Source organism: Dioscorea cayenensis, chromosome 4, assembly GCF_009730915.1.
Source record: "Dioscorea cayenensis subsp. rotundata cultivar TDr96_F1 chromosome 4, TDr96_F1_v2_PseudoChromosome.rev07_lg8_w22 25.fasta, whole genome shotgun sequence".
Lineage (NCBI taxonomy): Eukaryota > Viridiplantae > Streptophyta > Magnoliopsida > Dioscoreales > Dioscoreaceae > Dioscorea > Dioscorea cayenensis.
Genome location: NC_052474.1, coordinates 12,440,881 through 12,458,105, shown reverse-complemented (window position 1 = coordinate 12,458,105; position 17,225 = coordinate 12,440,881). Strand labels below are relative to the sequence as shown.

Genomic DNA, 17,225 nt, shown 5'->3' with positions numbered 1-17,225 from the left:
GTGCTTACTACCGATGCTTTGACAGCATGCTTATGCAAGGAGCATAGTGACCATGCTGATATTTCCATGAGATTTCCAATAAAATGCACGAGGGTAAGCATGCCCAAGCTTATCGCCTATGCTCCCTCAGGATGATGGTGCTAGGGGCAGCGAAACTGTGCTTCTTAGTTCTGTGCAGACTCCAATAAAACACACGAGGGGTTCAGCACGCCCGTTCTTCTAACCGTGCTTCTAAGCCTGGGTGTGCTTCAGACCCTGCTTGTCCTAAAACTTGTATTCCAACGCTGTTTTGTATAAGATCTTATTCATTCCTTTTGGTCCGAACCCTAATTATCTGCACCATTTAACAAACATATCTCAAGTAGCATCGGTTTATAACAAAAACTTCTAAAAGGACAAGTGAAACACACAATAGGGTATATAAAATATCTATATAAATTGCACTCATCATATATCATGCATCCATTAAGACAATAATGAATCTTCTCAACTAGCAAACTTAAGCCTTAAACTAACTTCTTTGTATTGTAAAGGTTACTTGGTATTGCATTATCGACCGATAACATTTCTTTCAAACTGGTAAAAGTCATTGAAGCTCCTCTCAGATAATTGATGATTCGCTTTGAAATTTAACATTCATGTGATAGCTAATAGTTGTGAATGATTTTCATAGCTAATACCTCGTGGTTAGTGGCTCTTAAAATGTCAAATAATTTCTGAGCCAATGCATTTGAAGGTTCCTCCAAATAAGTAGGTGAGAAACAAAGCCTTCAGCAAGGCTCAATTTTGACATTAGATGATTTTGATTCTATCAATACATTCTAGATGCCTCTTTGCAAGATCAATAAATTCATTGAGATCTTGCAAAAAAATCAAGGTTCAGAAGACCATCTTATAAGCCTAACATACATCCAATTCCTTTATGAAATCATTTTAATAATCAATGTGTTATAAAATGATAAAATCACTGAACATTGTTTATTGGGCCTCTGATAACTAAAATATTGTATTTAAAGGTAAAACTGCATGAATAACAAATCAATGCTTGCATTCAACATTACAATATCCAGTGATGATTTAAAGCCCCAGCATGGTTAAGTGATGCATATCTAGTGGCATGGAATACGTACATGTGAACCTATCATTTGTAAAAATGTAATTTGCTTTTTAAATTCATATAAAGAAAAAAAATACCTTTGCAAAGTGTTCGACTTCACTATATGCAAAATTGCCAATATTCTAGATAAGATTATCTATAAACATGTCCAATGTTAGCAAAAAGAGCTCAACTGATCAAGGGGTTGTAGCACAAGGCAAAATAATTAGATAAATACTTTTTATGATTAAAATCATAAAAGTAGTATGGAAGATTGATAAAATTAATCATTGGTTTATTTGTTCGTTAACTAGCTAGAAAGTAATTAAATAAGCTTCTTCTCCTTGTCATTGGCTAACTAATGCAAAGAACAGTTCAACTTTTCAAAGAGAAAGTGAGAGATGACCTATCTTACCCTGAAATGAAAAGAAACATTACTTTCATATGAAAACTATATATTTAAAATAAACAAGAAATGCATGCATGTTTTGAAATGACTTACTTCTCCAGAAAATAAGCAAAAGATGCTCACAAAACCAGTGATATGATATTTTTATAGATAGGGGACACAATTTAGGAGTGATATCAACAAAACAATGGGACTTTCACTAGCTTTTGCATGTGCTCATTGTGTTGTCTGATAAGACTTTTGAAGTCACTGCATGTGCTCCTGGGTCCTAATATTGGTCTCAGATTCGAAACATTCAGAAAGACAAGTGATTGAATGTCTCCTATGTGATGTGGAACCAAATCAAATTAGGTGTTGATTTATCAGTTCTTCTTCTTTGCTAAATGCATAAAGTTTTGTCTAGTTCAAAGAAAAAATAAAGATTTCTTCATTTCATTCAAAGATTTCAGGATTAATTAACAACAAAGATTGGCATTTGTCTTCAAACCTGAAATGCTTTGTTGATCTCTATTCTAGTGAGAATTTATTGCAAAAGTTTTCTAGGTTGGTTCTCTACTTCATCAACAAAACATGTGGGACATGCATCAAAGTATTAGAAAAAGAATGTATAGGACAAACAAAACAAAGCATTTGAAAAAAGATGAGAATTTTCAATTCCTTCATTTGTATTTATTGGGTGCTATAGACAACAATGCCTACTTCACTAAATCTGTATATATTATTTGTGTATATATATCATTACTGAAAATTTGATTGAAATTTTCTGCTTTTATGATGCATGAGTTCTCCAGAGAACAAGATTTTTTTTTCCTTGGTAAAATTTGAAAGTATATTTTTTTATAACAAAAAATTACCTTTAATTATTCTCTCCATCGAATAATGCTAATTGATGATAATAAAATAAAGCCAAAATTGTGATTATTTCTTTCTCATAGTCTCCTATAAGAGAACCAATAGAAATGTCTTTTGTGAATATACATATTTTTGCTTATTTCCTTGAAAAGAAGGCAAACGCTTACCTTTAATTGAGTTCAAAGTGAAAACGAACTTTTTCCATCTTGCCCATGTTTGACATTATTTCTTTGTTTGAAGATTATCTAGTAACAAAATGAGCAAGAAGTCAAATGCTTGCAAAAGGTTAGCATTGTGAAGCTTAGGTTGTTGGGTCCTACATTCTTAGAAATTGCAATTGAAGCAAATAACAAATCAATTGAGAGAACAATGAACACATCTTACACAATGGAAGGGATGGTGCTGATGATGATGTTGAGGTGTAGTGATGTAGAGAAACCAAAACCTCCAAATTTTCTTAACTATTGCTGCGAAGATGCACTATTGTGGCCTTGTCTCATATGAAATAGGGTTAGAGCTACACCTTCAAGAGAGGGATAAGAGTGGAAGAACTAGCTTCATTTTTTCCCCTTTTTTTAACAAGTTGTATCTTAACTTAAATGGATCTACATCCACTTAGACTTTTACAAACGGATCTACTAGTAGACTTACGAAATAGATTAAGGTCCGTTTGTAATTTTATCTTATTTTTAAAATTTTATTATGCATATTTCATTTTTTAAAAAACCATTTTATCTAATAATAGTAAATATATTTATAAAAATTTTTATATTTTTAATTTTTGAAAAAATTAAAATAACTAATATGTAAGTTATTATTATATGCATTTTAATTTTATAAATATATTAAGTGTTTTAAGAAAATAACAATACCTATTTATATATCTAAGTCATTTAAAAATTTCAAATAGTTTTAACATAAAAAGATATAACTATAAAAGCACGACATATAAGTCTAATAAAAATAACAAATTTATAAATATATTAAGTGTTTTAAGAAAATAATAATACCTATTTTTATATATATAAGTCATCTTAAAATTTTCAAATAATTTTAATATGAAAATTTATATGTTATAAAATCACAACATATACCACCAATATATTTTTCAACAATTATTATAATTATTATTTAAAGATTTAAGGACTTTAATAAATTTTCTAATTATTTTTTAAATTTTTATATTTTTATATAAAATTAGAAATGGGTTTAAAATTCATTTCTACTTAATTTTTAGTTTTACATATTTTATATTTAATATTCAATCTACTCAAAAAGAGTCAAGCAATAATTTTTTTCACAAAAAATATAATTAAAGTTTAAAAATATAAATGGGTCTAAATGATAAGGAATGAGTTTGCAATTTATTTCTACTTAATTTTTAGTTAAACATATTCTAATTTTAAAATTCATTCTATCTAATATTTTATATTCCCTCCGCTCTTTTTTACTTGTCATATTTTGGAATTTTTCTCTGTTCCTTTTTACTTGTCTATTTAGAAATTTTGTGCGACATTAAATATTGTTTTTCAATTTTACCCATTTTCTACAACTTCCAATAAATTATACTCAACTTTACATTTTTCAAAGCATATTTTAAATGAGGGTAATATTGGAAAGTTAATATAATTTTTATAAATTTTAGGTTACCAACTGGCTTCAATCAAGTTTTGTTAATCGGTGTGAATTAAGTAAAATTGACAAGTAAAAATGAATGGAGGGAGTAATACTTATATCTTTAAAAAATTTTATTAGAAACTAAAAATTAATATTTCATGCAAACAATTAAGAAAATTTATAATTACTTGATTCCAACCAATAACTTTTTTCACAAAAGAATATAATCAAATTTTAGAAATATTGATCTAAGAGTCATTCCATCCTAATCTTATAAATATGACCGCAATTGCTTTGATGATAATAAAAGAATAATGAAGTCATGTATTACAAGATTTGTGTTTTGGCAAACAATCAAACAATGAAGTTGGAGCTTTGTTCATCACAATAGAAGTTGTAGATATGTTTTACAAAGCCGGTCAAAATTAATGTGTTGTTGAAACTAAAGAAGATGATGTTCAAATTTTAAATATCTTATCTAATTAAAAGATATATTAAATAAATCATTTATAAAAAGTTGAGTTGTCGTTTGAAAAGACATCTACTTGTTACTTGTTACTATATAACGGATAGTTTACATCTCTTCGTTATTATCTAATGGATATGATATTTGCATCTTTTCAATGATAATTATATTTTAAAAAGTTGTATCTTCTGAAAAACTATTAACAAACTTTTAATAGTTTTCAAACATCACAAACAACCATCTTAAGTTCTTAAAACTAAAGAGAGATCAATAATTACTTTCATTTTTCCAATCCCAGTTTTCTCAGTGCAAAAATAATAAAGGCTTGTTTTATCCACTAAAGCTATTTGCATTCAAACCCTATAGCAATCTCAAAGGAGGGGTACCAATAATGCTTTTAGGGAAATGTTCATCAACAAGTTTCAAGCCTATTTATTATCTACATAGATTTCTAACAGGTGATAGGTATGATAAAGTTAAAGAACTTTTAAGGGAGGTTTTATGTTGAAATTGAACTAAATTTATCACACTATTATATGCCATTTTATTATTACTTGTATTAAATTGTTAGTGTGTATTAATTTATTATTAATTATATGGGATAAGTTTCATACTTTTAAAGTATCCTTAAATATCTAATTATCATAAAAGTTTTATGTGAACGAATATATATATATTAAGAGAGCCGAGATAAAAATTGATGGCTAACTGTTGAGGTCCACCCTTAAATATATAATTTTATAAAATATATATATATATATTGAGTGATGATTGATGATGAACAAGCAAAAAGAAAAAAGTTATTCCTCTTTCATTAAATTAAAACACCAAAAATGAATATTCAGGTAAAAAGCATTAACTACGAAAGCCAGTGATTTAAAAATCGGACCGGACCGGCCGGTTGAACCGGTTGAACCGGGAACCGGCCGGTAAACCGGTCCGATTACTCACATAAAATAGTAATGAACCGGGCCGGCCGGTTCAACCGGTTCAACCGGTGAACCAGTGAACCGGTTGAACCGGACCGGCTAATTTATTAATTTAAATTATTTAATTGGTTTATTTATTTTATAATTAAAAACTTAAACAAAGTTAATAAACTTATTAAATTGGTCCAAATTTCAAAAAGGCAAAAAAGTAAAAAATAAAAATAAAAGACAAAATGGCGTAAGATATTAATATATTATGATTTATTATCATTAATTTATTATAATTAACTTATAATTTTATGCTAATCAATAATTAAATCATTAAAGTTAAAGTATTAAACTAAACATTTCAATGGTTTGGTTTTTATTTTTTAATCATTATTGTTGTTGTATACTTGTATACTTATATTTTATTTAATTATTTATTTTTTAATATTTGTTGTATAGTTATATCTTTGTATGTTTGTATATTAATTTATTAAACATTAAAGTTGAGACTTTGTGATCTTATAAAGGTAATTTAACTTTGTCATATCTAATTTTGTATTTTTTTTATTATTTTTTCTTTATTTTTGAAGTTATTTTTTACTTATTTTTTATTTTTTTTAATTTTTAAGTATTTATTTATTTGAAAAAATTAATTCCGGTTGAACCGGCCGGTTCAACCGGTTCAACCGGTTGGACCGGAACCGGTTGCCTAACTGGTTCGATAACAGGTCCGATTATTAAAACATTGACGAAAGCTTTTAGACCGACATCATTTTGAAAGCAAACTCAAAGATGCTTTTCCTACGGTAAAGACTCCACTCCTAACAATAAAAACAAATAGCACTAGTTGCAATAATGAACCAAATAAATTGAATGGACCCATTGAAGATTTCCTTTTTGTCATTAGAGAATGAAAACCAAACACTATCAACGGATGATGATATTTCATTAATTAAAAGCAGGGGAAAAAAAAGAAGCTTCACTTTGGATCATCTTAATTTGATATAAGAAATACCCATAACATGATATATACCCTTCTTGTCTCCATTGTCATATGGAATATATGGTCTATATATATATATATATATAATTATATAGAATTTAAACTATAAAAAGTGCATCATCAACCATTGAAGAGAACAGACAACAACAGCAACAACAACAATAACAACAACTAGGAGAAGAATGAAGAGTATGAGGGGACAAGTAGTTCTGAATATTGGAGCAGAGAAAGCATGGGAGATATACAGGAACAATGAAATAATAGGTAAGATAAATCCAAGTATGCTTGCTAGAGCTGAGTATCTTCAAGGTGATGGTAGTCCTGGGAGCTTGAGGTTATTCACATTGGGACCTGGTACTGCTCATCATCTCTACTTTTTGCAGTTGTCAATGTTCATTATTTTTGTTTGCTAGTTTATATGTATAAACCTATATAACTCTTATTTATATATTTATATATATGTATATTATAACATTATACATAATTATTTTTTATTTTTACTCATTTGTGAACACCTCTCTAAGCTAACAAAATTGAATGGAGGTAAGAACATTTAGCACAAATAGTTTGAACAAAAAAGGGGATTCTAAGAACATATTTATAAATTTTAGAGAAGTATCTTCATCTAATTGTTTTTCTTTTATTTAAATATAAGCCCTATAATTAAAATCCTTCACTGTTTTCCTATATTAATCCCTTTCCCTTTTTTTCAGTTGCACAAATAAAAATATGAAAAATAATTATGTATATATATTTATTTTTGTAACATTGATAAATTACCATACCATACATACTATTTGCACGCATACCGCTCAACCATTAATATGGTGGTAATATAAATAGTAAAAAAAATATAGTTTAACTTTTTAAATTACTTCATTATCAAAAACAAATAATTTTATTTTGATTAAAATTGGAGATATTTGAATATAAAATTTTGTCTAACATCATGTAACATCTAACATTTATGTCTCATTACAAGAAGATAAATTGGGTATAGAAGACAATTCTTATTGTACTCTTCAAATAAATAGCATAAACAAATGTCAATTAGAGGTGAAAATATCACCCCTCAAAATTGAAACATGTGCTAATTTGATTCAACACTACAAACCAAATAATAATAATAACAACTAACAATAATAATAAAATATTTTGAACAAGTAAATTTATTAAATTTGCATGAGTATTTCATGCATCCATGCATGCCGTGCACATAGCTGTTCGGGGTTACGTGAAGGAATCCATTGAGGAGATAGAGGAGGTAGAATGGGGCAAGTCAGTGACCTACAAGGTGGTTGCCGGGGAGCTGAGGGACATGTATGATCCCTATCGTGTCACCTTCACCTTCATCCCCATGAACGGAGTAGAGAACAACCAGTGCATCGCCGAATGGAAAGCTGATTTCCAAACAAAATCTCCGGCTATACCAATGCCGAATAAAGCTAGGGAATTTGCCCTAGGGTTCCTCAAGTCCTTTGATAAGTTTCAGCTCTGTAACTAAATCAACATTCATATATCCCCCTCTCTATAAGCTAGTATTATTATATATATAGTAGCAAGACTAGCAACTGCATGTGTAAATAGTTATGGATGTTAATTATAATAAAGCTTTTTTATAATTAGAAGGAATGTTTTTGTAATATCATGCCTAACCAAGGGTAAGCATATTCGGGGTACATTTGCAAATTTAACTACCGTTGAATATTCCGGCCAACCAGAGAGAGAGAGAGAGAGACCATTTCAGATAAGCATGCAATATTACGCTGAAAAAGATCATCACTGTCCACAATTTGCAATGCACCTAGAAAGATCAAAATTGTAACCTATGAAATATCTACATCATATTTACAGAATTCCAAAGGAGACTAATAAAACTAACATAGTTTATACTGCATCAGTGCCATTCTGATAACCAACAGAGAATTATTGAATAACTGGAGAAAACTAGTTGATTAGATTCATCTCATAACTTCAGAGCAGTGCGGCAGCATCTTTTGCATTGGAAGCTCCAGCTTTCGCTTTTTGATCAAGAAACTTTGTACACTCAGCTCCTTTTACAGTGAATTCCATCAAAAGATCCTCAAATAGCTTCATAAGCGAGGGTTTGAACGAGGATCTACGTCCGTCATCTATCATCACTTTGGGAATAACTCCATTGTCATCGTCATCATCTGTAATAGGACTTGCAACCTCGACTCCTCTCATGTAAGCTGTGCATGCAGTGAGGATGGTCTTCCCCCTTTCGCGGAAATGTCCAGCAACCAAATCCTCGAAATGCTGATAGGACCAAAACAAGATTAGTTATGATAAACTTTGGGAATTGTACTTGAAGAAGCTAAGGAAGCAACAATTGGTGCAGGATGGTGCATGCCTTTGGTGGCCTTCTCAGCGAGTACAGCATGGTCTTGCAAGAATGCAAGAAGGTCTCCTCATTGTAGTGCTTGGACCGCTCTTCACCATGCCGGGTGTTAGCATATTGTTCATAACCCGGCTCGTTGAAGTAAGGTTTTGCGTTCAATATGAGAGCTTGAATGGAGACCAAGACTTGCAGCATTGTAGACTTTTTTGGGTTCCAGTTCTCACACCCAGTACCAGGCCAGGTGTTGAGAAGACTCAAACAAACCTTCCCATTTGAATACAAGTTTGGATTGATTCGAAGCCCACCAGAATGGTAATGTGCTTGCTACAAAGGAAAATGTGAAAAATAAGGCTTTCATGGTGTACGTTAGTGAAAGAAACAAAAATGTTATGAAATACCAAAATGGTGATACGCACTGGAGGTGAGTGGGGATAATTTGGAGGAAAGCAAATGTCAAAAAAGAAGAGGCCATCGTGATAAGGAGTTCCCGATGGCCCTACCATAACAGCTCGCAGAAGGTCCATTCTTTCTTCATAAACCCGAACATATATTGTTTCTATCAAGACAGAGAAACCCAAAATGAAAGGTCATGCATATGAAGGCATACAATCAGAAAAGAGTTTTTTAACATCTTATTAATGGCAAATTACAAGGAACATGGCAGATAACTTCAGATAAAAAAAATCCTTCTTAAAATATTAAAAGATACAATAATAGTTTCATAGTTTAGATAGAGGGGTGACCAAATTTTAAGGATACAGATCCATCAATCTCCCCAAAACAAACTTTTCCAAATGATTTAAGATATTCTTTAAACTTAAGAAGAGACTAATATGACCAACAGATTCAAAGCCAGGTTGTCATAATCAAAAGTAGAAGGTATCAAAATCAATATAGATGATGACCATGAAGTAAAATACCACACATTAAAACAGATAATAAAATGCTCACTATCAAAACTATACTCACCAGGTAAATCTTTCTCTAGGAGCTTCCACTCATTCTGAATCCTCGTAACCCATTCCTTGGGTGGCTGTCAATGGCAATAATTAGGTTTAGTAACGGGTCTAATTAAAAAATTACACTGATTTACCTTTTTTATTTCCGGTAATGCTACACCACCCTTTCCCCTAAAGAAGTAATGATCTGAGTGATCTTGCACAGTATCAAATTGCTTAAAAGCTTTAAATCTCCGGTCAATTTCATCCTGGATCTTTTCTTGCATGCTACGCATCTTGACAGAAGAATCCTGCAACCATGATAAAGTTGCTTCCACCCCCGTAGGCAGACCCAAGCCATCAAATGTAGCTGCCAGACTATAATTGTAATCCTGATTGGTTGCATGCCCAACATGATCATCCTCATCATAGCCAAATTCATCATCTTCATCTTCTTCTTCACCTTCATCTTCGTCTTCATCTTCATTATAATAGTTGGAATTAGACGAGTCCGGATCAGAACCATTTAGAAAACCCAGCATATCATCCTCTTTTGGGCCATTATATGCAACTGAATCGATTACATCCTCTGCCAAAGCATCCTATGTAAAACAAAGGGAAGATAACAGAGGAACAAAATGAAGTCCAGATAAGAAAATGGTATTCATCTAAAGCATGCTTCAACCTAAGCAAAAAATTTGACTGGACATGTAAAAGTGCTTACCTTCACTAGGTTTTGCCAATTGCTATCATATCCCACAATTTGCTTATTCTTGTAGTCTGATAAACTTTTCACTGTAACTGGAGTTTCCATTACAGCATCATCCATATCAATATCAATCACATCAGGAGAACTATCCTGGAGTACAGATAATTTTAGCAAGTTCAGAAAAACTGATCTACAAATTAAAATTACATATTGATCAAGAGCAATAGATCTTAGACAGGGAGAAGAATAATTTTTTTTTAGGGTCAAATTTAAAAAACAAAAATTATTGGTGGTAACAGTTGTTAAAAATCCTTTACTTAAGTGACACTATGATTGTCTCCCATGGAATTCGTGGGGAAATCACTTTCCTTCATTTTAATGGAATTTGTCACCCATGGCAAAGTTACTTTCCAGCAAAAATACTCTATCAAACATGATAAACAAAATCCCATGTGTTACTTTTCAAGGAAAGTACCCAACTTTCCCATGTACCAAACGCAACCAAAGTCTTCACCTATCCTTTCAGGTGAAAACTGCTAAGCATAAAACTTGGAAATTTGCTAATGAGCATATTGACTTGATGAAAGGATAACAAACAATATACAGTGAGTTTCAAAAGCATAACAAACATAACTACTTAAGCTGCTAAGACTTAAGTTTTAAAAATAATGGGTCAAATAACAGAACAAATAAACTTGATAAGGTGTTCTGGAGTTTGCCCAATACATACTTCAAATAACAATTGTCTCCCTGAGTCATATTACCTTGCTATGGTATTCAGTTAAATGAATATTTTCCAGGCAAGCAATCATGTAAATGCCTAAATTTCTGTAAGTCAAACACAGAGAAGCTGTAACACAAAAAAAAAAGACTCTTTCTTTAAAAAAGCTTAGTTTATCAGTAAGCCAAACTATGGATAATTCTTTCTTAATAATATTTGGTATGATACTTTGTTTCCAACATAAAAATGCTTGAAACACTTCAAGTAATTAAATTTGTCCAAATACCAAGCTTTCCAAGATGATGAGTCCTTGCAATACTTCAGACACAGCAAAGTTGGAGATGTCACATAAGATCCATTGTTACAAAAAAAAGGAACAAACAAAACCTGTCACACACACATAATCACAAAACCAACAAATAACCTGAGGCTTGCCTGCGGAATAGTTTAGTCCTGTCATTCTGGAACTAACACAATAGCTCCCCAAGACTTGAATTGATATGTGTTTATTATATCAAAATCTCATGCCTCCCAAGTTTATATAAAATAAAAACCTTTATTTTCAACAGGCTACAGATGCTACACAAAACAAACAGACTTTTACGCATAGACCAGCTGATTAACATACAAAGCTTGCCTTCACATTAAGAAAGAGCAAGATAGCAACATTAGTAAACACCATGAATTGTGATTCTTTATCGTTTTAGTAATTCTTGATAATCAATTCAATCTCGAATCTGATCCAACTTTAAACCCTAAGTTGTCCCCTAACTCTCTACCAACCAAAGTTTTGAGGTTGAGACTTGATCAATCATGTAGGACCATTCACACTCCAAAGTCCCTTACTTTCAAGCTGAAATCTTAAAAATAAAAATAAAAAATAAAAAAATAAAGAACCAAAATTGAGTTCCAAAACTAAACCCTCATACGTAGGGTACGCAATCCAGATAACAAATTCAGCTTTGATCTCACTCCAACAACGCCACAAACACACAATTGTCAACTAAGCCAACTAATAAACAATTCCAACATGATAAATTCGTCAAAAGAAGAAAAAATTCACGCGATCCAAAACAGAATCAGTACAACAAGATCAAGAGACAGAGAGACCTGAGTGCTCCTGCGCGTGGATTGCACAATCGCAGTAAAAGACGGTGGCAACGAGGACGAAGACGCCTCCATGGGAACCACATCATCGGAGAAGGGGAAGAGAGGCCTGAGAAAAAAAGGAAATCGTGAGAAATGAGATCACAAAACGAAATGGAACGAGGAGAGAATCGATCGAACTTGGCCATCAACGGATTGAAGACGATCGGCTTCGGCTCCATGCCCCGGTTCGGAGCCCAGAATGGTCGTGATCGTCGTCTCAGCTTCGAGATCTCCGCCGCGAGGACAAGAAGAGATCGGCGAGAACGAGATTATTAAGCAAGAACGAATGGGAAGAAACGGGGTTAGTTTGGATTCTCAAATTTGTTGTTGTTATTATTATTATTTTTGTGTGTTTTTACATATCCACCCCTACAAAATCACCACTTTAATAAACAAACTCTTGAATATCAAAACAAAATTAAAAAGGAAAATCATTTATTCTTTCTTTTGACTTTTCAATCATTCTGATCAGTTCCTTTAATAATTTGTTATACTACAAATTCTCTGTTTTTAAATTCCATATTTTTTTGCTTATGCAATTTGTTCACATTGTGATACATTTTAAATACGTCCAAAATATGTGTTTTGGATCATGGATTTAGGAAGACCGACACATACCAAAGAGGGTTGCCACATGGTTAGCTAGAAACCTTCTTGTGTCATGAGTCGTGGATTCACGAAGACTTGGTGGGGGTTGTGGATCCTTGCGTGGGGGCAAGTTTCGCTACCTCTGGATGAGGCTTCGCATCCAAAGGATGATGTCTCCCATGCTGTTGAGCAATAAACCTTTCATCATTGTCAAGGTTACTTAGGATCTATGGCACTGTCGACTTGGTCATCCCTCTCCAGTTATTGTTCATCGTGTTCTTCATACAAATAATCTCCCTGTGGCTTAGACCAAAGACATTACACATGTTTGCAATGCTTGTCAACAGGTCAAGAGCCACCAATTTTCTTTTTCTCTCTCAAACAATATATCCTCATCTCCTCTTACACTGATGTGGGGCCCTGTTATCACCTCAGTAGGAGGATACCGCTATTATGTTAGTTTTATAGATGATTTCAAAAAATTAATTTTTGGTTCTATCTTACCAAATCCAAGTCTAATGTTGCTCAAGTCTTTATTCAGTTTCAACAAAGTGTAGAACAACTATTAAATAAGAAAATTAACTCTGTTTAGTCTGATGGGGGAGATGAAATACCAAACCTTGCACATCTCAAACATCAGATTTCTTGCCCTTATACCCATCAATAAAATGGGTCAGCCGAAAGAAAACACTGACACATTGTGGATGCCAGGTTTTCTTTGCTTGCACAAGCATCACTGCCTTTGAAATTTTGGGATGAGGCCTTCTCCATTGCATGTTTTCTAATAAATAGACTACCTAGTGAAGTTATTGCTCAATGTACACCTATAGAAAAACTTTTTGGCTCTAAACCTAATTACTCACTGTTGAAAACATATGGATGTGCATGTTGCCCAAATCTGAGGCCTTATAATGCTCATAAACTTCAATTTCAGTCTAAGCAATGTGTTTTCATTGGTTACAGTAATTTTCATAAGGGATACAAATGTTTGCATAAACCTACTAGGCATGTTTATATCTCAAGAGATGTCATCTTTGATGAATATGTGTTTCCTTTTGCTCATGACACAATTCCTCAAACACATTCCTTTCATCGTAATGATGTTTTGCTTCCTCTGAATCTCTTTTTCCTTCCACACTATAATTCCTGCTATTGTTCTTCCCTCTATAAGTGACCATATGCAAGATATAGATGTTGCTTTGCCTATTGCCACTGCCATTAACTCTGCAGGTATTGATCACAGCACCTATTCAGAATCTTCTATAGCTACCACCACAAAAGGGCATGCACATTGGGCTTCAAGATAACAGACACAAACCCAAACAATGCACAGATGGTACTATCAGATACTCATTCAAGGGAAGGACAACATTCACAACTGAAGTGTTCGAGCCCTCAAGTCATATTACAGCTATTCATGATCCTCACTGGAGCCAGGTAATGGACAATGAATATGAAGCCTTGATGAGAAACAAGACATGGCATCTTGTTCCAAGTCAGCATGGTCAGAACTTGATTAACTACAAATGGATGTTAAAATTGAAGTGCAAAGCTGATGGCAGTATTGATTAGTACAAGGCATGGCTTGTAGCAAAGCAGTTCAAACAGAGGTATGGCTTGGACTATGAAGACACTTTTAGCTCGATTATGAAATCTACAATAGTTAGACTTATTCTTGCTCTAGCTATCTCTCGTGGTTGGACGCTAAGACAAGTCGATGTTCAAAATGCCATTTTGCATGGAGTGTTAGAAGAGGATGTTTTCATGAAAAACCCACCGGGCTATGAAGATCCACACTATCCACAGCATATGTGCAAGCTGGATAAAGCTCTATATGGCCTTAAATAAGCACCAAGAGCTTGTTATTCAAGACTTGAGGAGCTTGGATTTGTTCCATCACAGGCTAACACATCTTTGTTCATTTACAATCACAATGGAAATATCATTAACATTTTAATTTATGTTGATGATATTATTATTGCAAGCTCCTCAACTCAAGCCACAGAATAACTACTCAAGCAATAGCAAAAGGATTTTGAAATCAAGGACATGGGTGATTTGCACTATTTCTTTGGAGTTGAAGTGATACAAGAGAAAGATGGCATTGCATTAACCCAGAAAAAATACATTGGTGACTTACTCATGAGAGCAAACATGTCAAATTGCAAGCCTATTTCTACTCCTATGGCGTCTACAGAAAAGCTATCAAAGATATGAGGTACACTTTTAACTAAAACTAAAGAACCCTAGTATATAAGTATTGTCGGAGCTCTTCAATATCTGACAATTACTCAACTTGATGTAGCATATTTAGTAAACAGAATGTGCCAGTATCTTCATTCCCCTATGTCTAATCATTGGTCGGCAGTAAAAAGGATCCTAAGTTACCTACAATATACTCGAGATATGAGGCTTCATATCAGAGGATAAATATCAAGTCTTCTCAGTTCATTCACAAACATGGATTAGGCAGGATATTTAGATGATCGCAGATCAACTAGTGACTTTGTGGTGTATTTTGGCACAAATTTCATTTCCTGGAGTTTACGCAAGCAGAACACAATATCGAGATCAAACACAGGCACAGAGTCAAAAAATAAAGCTATTGCCAATGCAAAAACATAAGTTTTTTGGGTTCAGCTGCTACTAAAAGAGCTAGGTGTGTTCCAATTGAGACCACCGTCTCTGTGGTGTGATAATCTTGGTGCGGCATATCTCTCAGCTAACCCTATTTTTCATGCTCGCACCAAGCACATCAAAGTTGATTTCCACTTTGTCAAAGAATGAGTTGCCAAGAAGTTGCTTGACATTAGGTTTATTTCGTTGTAGGATCAAACTTCTTACATTTTCACCAAAGAGCTACCAGTAAAGAGTTTTGTGCATTTCAGGTACAATCGCAATTTTTTTAGTAGGTTAAGATTAAGAAAGGGTATTGAAATAGTCATGTAAAAACTCATTCAAATGTGTAAGTCCTAGTTAATAGGATCTAGTGTAGGAGAACGAGAGACAGGAGAAGATTTCCACCACCCACATTCTGTACTACTATTAGTTTCAATTGTAATTGTCCACTATCTGGTAGTTGTAACTATCCACCATCTAGCACTTTATAAATACAATAGACCCACAACATTTCTCTGTGTGGGATTTCTTTCAGTTCTTCTCCACTTCAATCTATAAGCTTTCATACCCCTTCTCCAAGCCCATTGTTGATCACTTCCTTAAAGCTCCAAATCCAAGAACGGGAGAGATCTCATTCCCCCTCCAAACACCAAAGATAGGGAGATTAGAGGATCTCACCATAACCTGGTCAACATGATCATGGATCCTCTTCATAAATCCTCTATCGATCATATGGAAATGGTTGAGTCCAAGAGTTCATAAGATCATATCGAATGAGGAGATAAATCTAGTACAACACCAGAAGGAAGCCAAAAAGGAAGCTTTAGCAAGAAAGGGAGCTTCTAATACGGGATCTAGCTCTAAAAAAGTAAAGAAAAACTCTAATTTGAGTCAAATCTTGCTTGTTGATCTTTCCCTCCTTTCTGTTCTTCAAATTATCTTTATTATGAATTCAATCTTAGTAACAAGTATTTTATGCAAGAATTGTAGGGGAATTTCAAACTCCAAAACTATGAACCGGGGTTATGGAACTTCTAAACAAATTCAATCCCTAGATTTTTAGCCTGGTGGAGACTTGCACTGGCGAGAAGCATTGTAATCAATTTTGTAATAAGTTCCCCAAAAACTAGGACTAGGCAGCCTTACCATCTTGTGAAATGTTAGGTGGGTTCATGACTTTTTGGAAGAGATGAATTAGCATTACTCACTCGCTCTATCTCAAAACACAATCCATCTAATAATATCTTCTGATTCTCTTGAAGGGCAGGTTCTTTCTATTGTTTATAACTTCCAACTATTAGCTATGCAAAACCTAGTTTTGAATGAGCTCTCTAATCTCTCGAGACTTAGCTTACTTTCCCTAGCTGTTGGTTCGAGATTTCAATGTCATTAGCTTGGATGATGAGCATAGAAGTAGGAGTTTTAACCATTATGTTGCTAAGTTTATATTCTTTAATGATTTTATTTGTTTTAATAATTTCTTTAATCTTGGTTTTTTGGGTTCTTCTTTTACTTGGCTTGATGGCCAGTCAGGGTTTGCCTGATTATTAGCCTACCTTGACAACTTCCTTGCAAATATGGATTGGATTTCTCATTTTAATTTCTACTCTGTCTTGCATTTCCCTCTTATTTCCTCAAATCATGCTTCTTTGTTCCTTAAAACTCGCTTGAATTCATTCTTTAAATATAAAAATTTTTCATTTTTAAAAAATTTTTTGGTTGGATTATAAGAGGTGTCATGATTTTGTGCTTAAAGCCTAGAGTTTTTGTTTCAAGTGC

At 33.1% G+C, this 17,225-nt stretch overlaps 2 protein-coding genes across 2 annotated transcripts; one reads left to right on the top strand and one right to left on the bottom strand.

Annotated features, from left to right (window-relative positions):
* The first annotated feature begins 6,448 nt into the window (after nt 1–6,448).
* LOC120258470 lies at nt 6,449–7,988 on the top strand. Its single transcript, XM_039265892.1, has 2 exons — nt 6,449–6,714; nt 7,581–7,988. Exons 1-2 carry the CDS (start codon nt 6,543–6,545, stop codon nt 7,862–7,864), a joined length of 456 nt encoding a protein of 151 aa, XP_039121826.1. The 5' UTR covers nt 6,449–6,542; the 3' UTR covers nt 7,865–7,988.
* A 113-nt stretch (nt 7,989–8,101) lies between these two features.
* On the bottom strand, nt 8,102–12,553 carry LOC120258469 (putative ubiquitin-conjugating enzyme E2 38). The gene is made up of 8 exons (XM_039265890.1): nt 12,378–12,553; nt 12,201–12,306; nt 10,385–10,519; nt 9,816–10,262; nt 9,692–9,755; nt 9,139–9,278; nt 8,735–9,046; nt 8,102–8,640 (listed from the first exon to the last, which is right to left on the bottom strand). The coding sequence occupies exons 1-8, from the start codon at nt 12,416–12,418 to the stop codon at nt 8,335–8,337; spliced, it is 1,551 nt and encodes a 516-aa protein (XP_039121824.1). The 5' UTR covers nt 12,419–12,553; the 3' UTR covers nt 8,102–8,334.
* Nucleotides 12,554–17,225: the final 4,672 nt, after the last annotated feature.

What these genes read in the sequence shown, in the direction of transcription:
- LOC120258470 (XM_039265892.1), top strand. Translation starts at nt 6,543, where the DNA reads ATGAAGAGTATGAGGGGACAAGTAGTTCTGAATATTGGAGCAGAGAAA. An exon ending in GTTATTCACATTGGGACCTG is followed by an intron (nt 6,715 to 7,580) that starts GTACTGCTCATC and finishes CCGTGCACATAG; the next exon opens with CTGTTCGGGGTTACGTGAAG.
- LOC120258469 (XM_039265890.1), bottom strand. Translation starts at nt 12,418, where the DNA reads ATGGAGCCGAAGCCGATCGTCTTCAATCCGTTGATGGCCAA. An exon ending in ATTGGCAAAACCTAGTGAAG is followed by an intron (nt 10,263 to 10,384) that starts GTAAGCACTTTT and finishes TGTTTTACATAG; the next exon opens with GATGCTTTGGCAGAGGATGT. An exon ending in CCTAGAGAAAGATTTACCTG is followed by an intron (nt 9,279 to 9,691) that starts GTGAGTATAGTT and finishes CTGTCTTGATAG; the next exon opens with AAACAATATATGTTCGGGTT.